Source organism: Nicotiana tabacum, chromosome 4, assembly GCF_000715075.1.
Source record: "Nicotiana tabacum cultivar K326 chromosome 4, ASM71507v2, whole genome shotgun sequence".
Classification (NCBI taxonomy): domain Eukaryota; kingdom Viridiplantae; phylum Streptophyta; class Magnoliopsida; order Solanales; family Solanaceae; genus Nicotiana; species Nicotiana tabacum.
This window is the reverse complement of record NC_134083.1, coordinates 68963730-68968997: the sequence shown is the minus strand read 5'-3', so window position 1 is coordinate 68968997 and position 5268 is coordinate 68963730. Positions and strand designations below refer to the sequence as shown.

At 35.1% G+C, this 5268-nt stretch overlaps 1 protein-coding gene across 1 annotated transcript; it reads right to left on the bottom strand.

The window, feature by feature from the left end:
• Window positions 1–1485: 1485 nt before the first annotated feature.
• On the bottom strand, window positions 1486–4754 carry LOC107797379 (BAG family molecular chaperone regulator 2-like). The gene is made up of 4 exons (XM_075251985.1): window positions 3159–4754; window positions 2815–3071; window positions 2282–2428; window positions 1486–2199 (listed from the first exon to the last, which is right to left on the bottom strand). The coding sequence occupies exons 1-4, from the start codon at window positions 3388–3390 to the stop codon at window positions 1810–1812; spliced, it is 1026 nt and encodes a 341-aa protein (XP_075108086.1). The 5' UTR covers window positions 3391–4754; the 3' UTR covers window positions 1486–1809.
• Window positions 4755–5268: the final 514 nt, after the last annotated feature.

Here is a 5268-nt window from a genome sequence, read left to right as displayed (position 1 = left end):
AACGCATTTTGAACCTGATACAGTTGAGGATTTCAATGAATGAGCTCCATTTTATTCATTGCAAAGGCACCCTATATCTACAACAACAGTAACCATTTACTTCGTTCCTAAAATATGTGTGGTACACAATTCAAGGTTGCATAAATATTGGTTGCTTGGATTGCCACTTGGCTATAAGATATTAGATTCTAAACGGTCACTAGTAATAATTTGGATATAAATTTTTGAGTGAACAAGTATAAATATCTTCAGTAATTTCTATGGTTGCCTATCAGAAGGAGCCACCCAAAAGTAATTCCTAGGGAACGCCCAGTTGAACTTTTAACAAGTGTTGTTAGTCTAGATGAAATTTCATTCGCTTTCAATCACAGGTTTGAGAAGTTCACAATATCTTTGACAAGTTGTGGAGCACAATATTGAATCTTTAGCAAGACTAAAGGGAATTAAGCCTTAAATTTGAATGACTTTCATTCTTAAATTAAAGAAAAAAAGTATTTGTGCGTGAATTAGTTTCCTAAGCTTTATGTTAATAATGATATTTCTATTTCCAGCATGCCATGTGAGGTGCTTACAAAATTGGAACTTCTATATGACAGTGGTTGGATTACTCATATGATATGAGTAAGGATTCCTTGATGTATATCATGAGTTGTCAGACCATTGAGTTAAATTAGTTGAAGATAAAAGAATAATTTGTGCTACCAACGAGTAGTTTGTGACACCTTGTATTCTAGTAATCACAAAGAAACCAAATAATCGATAATAATCATTGACCACGGCATTCTCCTTTTCTTATAACCATGTCATCCAAACTAGTTTATGTGCACTTTGATTATTCAAAGAATAGATGTTAAGAAATTACCTAACCTTTTCTGTTTCCGCTAAAATATAAACTCTTGATCTATAGATTGATGATTCATTTGAACCAAAATCACATACGTAGTAATTATTTGAAAGAAAGAAAAAAGAGAAAGGTGAAAAGACCAGAAAGTAACAAGATTAAGTATGTGGTAAAATCACCTTAAAGTAATCAAATATATCTAGATATCAAGAACCTGTTTTTTAATGGTTAAACTAAACACATTGTCATCATTTTCCTTTTTCAGCACCCCCTACTTTGGTTAGACCATAGTCTTCTATCATTTGGATGGGTTAGTTAATCGATTACAGGAAATCCAACTAGTTCATGTTCCCTTTTGTCATTTTGCACCCTTCACAGCAAGCAAGGAATAAAGCTCAATCATTATTCCTCTAACAGCGTTTGTTTTTTATTCAAAAATATAAGTGACTAGTAGATTCACAACCGAACTAACTTTACGGTAGCAAGAATAACAACCAATTATAATCCCGAGGGTCTGATACACCTTATGAAAGTAGAGATATTTCTAGAAATGTTTCTGATAGTCTCTCGGCCCAAAGAACAGTGAAACAATCAAGCTAATTTAACATAGTAAAAAAGATAGATAGTTTGGGGAATTCTCAGTGTAACAAAATGCAACTGCTGTTCATTGAATGGTTTTTGCCCACATTCAAGTATTAATATTTCTACATATGAATGACTATAACATGCCTATCAACAAGACAAACATTACGATCCGAAATTGGTGATAGCATGACTGAACCTTATGTAGTGACTCCCAATTATTGACTCAAAGTGGAAAGATATATGAAACAGAGGAATCTAACAGTAACTCTAGATACACGAAAGAATGGAGATAAGGTACCAAACACTTGTGGAAAGAAGAAATTTCACACCACACAATCCCTCAAACTAATAAGCAAATATACTTTTCTACTGACTTCCTCAAATCAAAGCAAATCCCAATTGTATCGAGGTTGGGCAGGAGCAGCATGATTATTATTGGTTGGCATGGTTGAATAATGATCCAGCAACGACGCTGGCGCAGGGTCAAATGTTTCCCATTGTGTAGTTATGACAACAGAACCCGAGGCAGAGTGCCTGGATGGCTGCTGCTGCTGCTGCTGTTTTGTTTGTGCAGGAGAATGCGCGAACGAATGCCTGACGTTCTGGTTTTGAACTGGTGATGATGCTTGCTCGTTAGAATACCTGCGTTGGTGATGATGCTGTTGAGATGGAGAGGTTTCCTGTTTTGGAATGTGATTCCCATTGCTTGTTGGCGCTGAATTTTTTATCTTCAATAAATCTAGTGTTTCGACATATTTTTGCACTCTTTTCACCTGTGCAAAAGAAATAACATGCTTTAGTCCAATCCTAGCGCAACTGTATAATTCAAAAGGCTGAGGTCGACTAAGTTAATACCTGCATTTTTCTCTGCAGTTTAACATCACCTTCAGCTGTAATACCATCCAATTTAAGCAATTGATTCATCAATAATTCTATCACATTAACCAAATCCTTTTCTGCAACTTTTGCACCTTTGGAAATTACAGTTTCGAATGCAGATACCTAAGCAATCCAAACATAATATAAGCTGACTAAACAAAAATGAACACATTAGCTATAGCATTCAAAGATATAGCATTCAAAGAGCTTAAACCGATAAAACAAGGACTTACCTTATATAAAATCACAATTTAAAGAATTTTTCATAATCAGTGTATTTAAACATGTTATAACGAACAATGTGCCTTATTTTCCAAGTTACTAATTCCACTTGTTATGAAACGTTACATAGTTATTTTTTAGGTGATCTAATCGTTTTGATAGTTCTATAGAAATTCATTTAGACTAATAGCATATAGAAGTTAAAATCATAAGCATATAGAAGTTAAAATCATAACACGTTACTTAATTGCGAGACAACTAATAAGGGGAGAAGAGGGAATTGTTACCTGTCCAGCAAGCCTATCGACTTCAAAACTGATGTCTGATATAGTTTTAGCAGCCTTCTCCATCTTGGCATTCTTTCTCATCTCAAGGTACCGTTTCTCTTGGCTAATTGGATCTTCAACTAGCACAATTTTGGACTTGTCCTTAATACCAGCCATATCAAGGAACGCATTGTTGTCCCTCTCTTTGTCTTTGTACAACAACTTTTGATCTTGGTGGTGCAGCCCCGTTGGCCCCGTTAACATCTTCTTCAATTCCCCTATAATTCCATAACACAAATAGAGATGCTATAGTAACTATAATGATTTTTAAAAAAAAAAAGACTTTTTGACTTTTTTTTACTTACCGAAGGTTGCTTGAGCACTGATATTGATTTCGTGGTAAATGGAACCATACTTGACCCGAACCCGAATAGTGGGAGGAGGAGGACGGTTTTCAGAATCCGGGTTACGCTTCTGGACCAGCATTCCACCGGGTCGGACCTCCCACTCGTTCTCGGTGGCACGGTCTCTGCCGACGGCTGAAGCTCCGTTCATCATCGGAGGCACAGCCGTGGTTTTGGTCTTCATTCGCATCATTTTTGTTAATGAAATAGGAGGGAGGAGTGGTGGTAAACGAAAATATTTAAGAAAATAGTTAGGAGTAAGTGCTGACGTTGAATTTCTGAGGAATCAGATCAAAGCATTGACTTCACAAAACTGAAGTGATTTTAAAGTACAGTAGCAGATATATAGATATCCATTTTTATCTCAAAAGTAGAGATAAACCCCAAAGCCGAAAGCCCAAAATCCAAAAGCCAGTTAGAAACAGTTGTAATATATCGTCTGTACCTTGAGCATTAACACGAGTCCAATAGCCAGCGCCACGCGTGAAGAGAGAGACAAGTTTAACTTAGGCAAAAATACACGCACTGCCGAACTTTCCAGCTATTAGTTGTGCATTTACTCTTTTAAGGAAAGAATCAGTACGAAAGATGAAGACTTGATAAAAAGAAAAGAATAAAAGGAATTCTAACCGGAGAATCAAGAAAAACCTGTCGGCGACCGGCGATAATGCCGGAGATAAATTGGACTAGTACGTGGAAGAAATTAGAACTTGAAAAGAAATCGTAGATCTCGTTAAAGACCCAGAAATGCAAAATAATGAAATGGGGTAGCGCCAAATTTGCCAAAAATAGCGAAACTGTCGGGGCAAATCCAAAATAAACCGATTTGTCCGATAGAAAATTTTGGACTAGAATGAATTTCAATGTTGAAATAGATCAGAAACTAGGATTATAATGAGACACAAGATGAAACTAATTTTTTTCTCTATTGGTTGGTTTTTTTGTGGAGAAGGCTGGAAGAAGATGGGAGACAGAGAGAAAGAGATGAAAAAATACGATACTACAAAAAAGTATAAATAAATGAATGGACAGCGAACAGAAGAAAAGAGCTAAGAACTCTGCTATACATTTATTTAATTATAATTAAAAAAAAGAATTGCATTTGGTTGTCTATTTAATTATTGGCAGGGCATCAATATGTGTATATTTCTAGAGTAAGTCACGACGAACATTGGAATAAAGGAAGACAGGAGAAGCCGCCAAAGCTTTGTGCTTAAAGTCTATTGCAATACTAGTAAAGAAAAATGGAAATTGCGGAAAGAAATTAATTTAAGAGAAAATTACCATTTAGAGTATGAAACCAATCTAGATAAAGCACAAATTTCAGATTTTAAATCAGTAAATGCACAGCTTTTGTGACGTTGACTACAAATTTAGTAGAAACGTATGTGCTAGCATAATATAAATATTGTAGTTCGAACAAAATTTTTGATATAGTTTATCTACTCATATATACATTATTGTAACACAAAAACAATAGGAAAATTGTGAAAATACAATAGGGTGATGACTGAAATGTGAGTTGAAGCAGCAATTTTTAAACTGTTGGAGAATCCCTTTCACTGGGCAGAGAGTATGGCTTATATTACTCTTATCCGACAGTGACTTTTTTGTTTCCAGTTTTTGTTCTTTTACTTCACGGTTGTTTGTTTTTTTGTCTTTTTACCTGCGGTAACTGCAGAATGAACCACAAGCTAAACTGATTGGTCAACTTCATTGAACCAACTTGGCTAAAGCATTTATACACTTTCCTTTTTCACTCCACAAAGAGAAACAGTTTTCTTTGTAGGATTTGTCCTCCGTTATTTAATGTACTGTATATTGTTCCCTTTACTAAGTAAATTTTAAATAAATGCATTATTTAAACAGCTTTGAATTTGACCATAAAAATCATAACATGGCATCCAGCTTTGGCGGGGTATATACTTTATCAATTTGCCCATGTGTGAGGCAGTGAGGGAGAGATTTTCTTTAAGTAAATACTACATTACTACTATCAATCAGAATTTTTTCCAATCCTTTTGTTTAAATAAAGTAGTAAACTTTAAGATATTTCAAGTACAAGTGCCCA

Excerpts from the sequence above, each read along its gene's own strand:
- LOC107797379 (XM_075251985.1), bottom strand. The coding sequence starts at position 3,390 with ATGATGCGAATGAAGACCAAAACCACGGCTGTGCCTCCGATGATGAAC. Across the intron at positions 2,429-2,814 it reads TCGATAGGCTTGCTGGACAG|GTATCTGCATTCGAAACTGT; the intron begins GTAACAATTCCC and ends TGGATTGCTTAG. Across the intron at positions 2,200-2,281 it reads AACTGCAGAGAAAAATGCAG|GTGAAAAGAGTGCAAAAATA; the intron begins GTATTAACTTAG and ends TCTTTTGCACAG.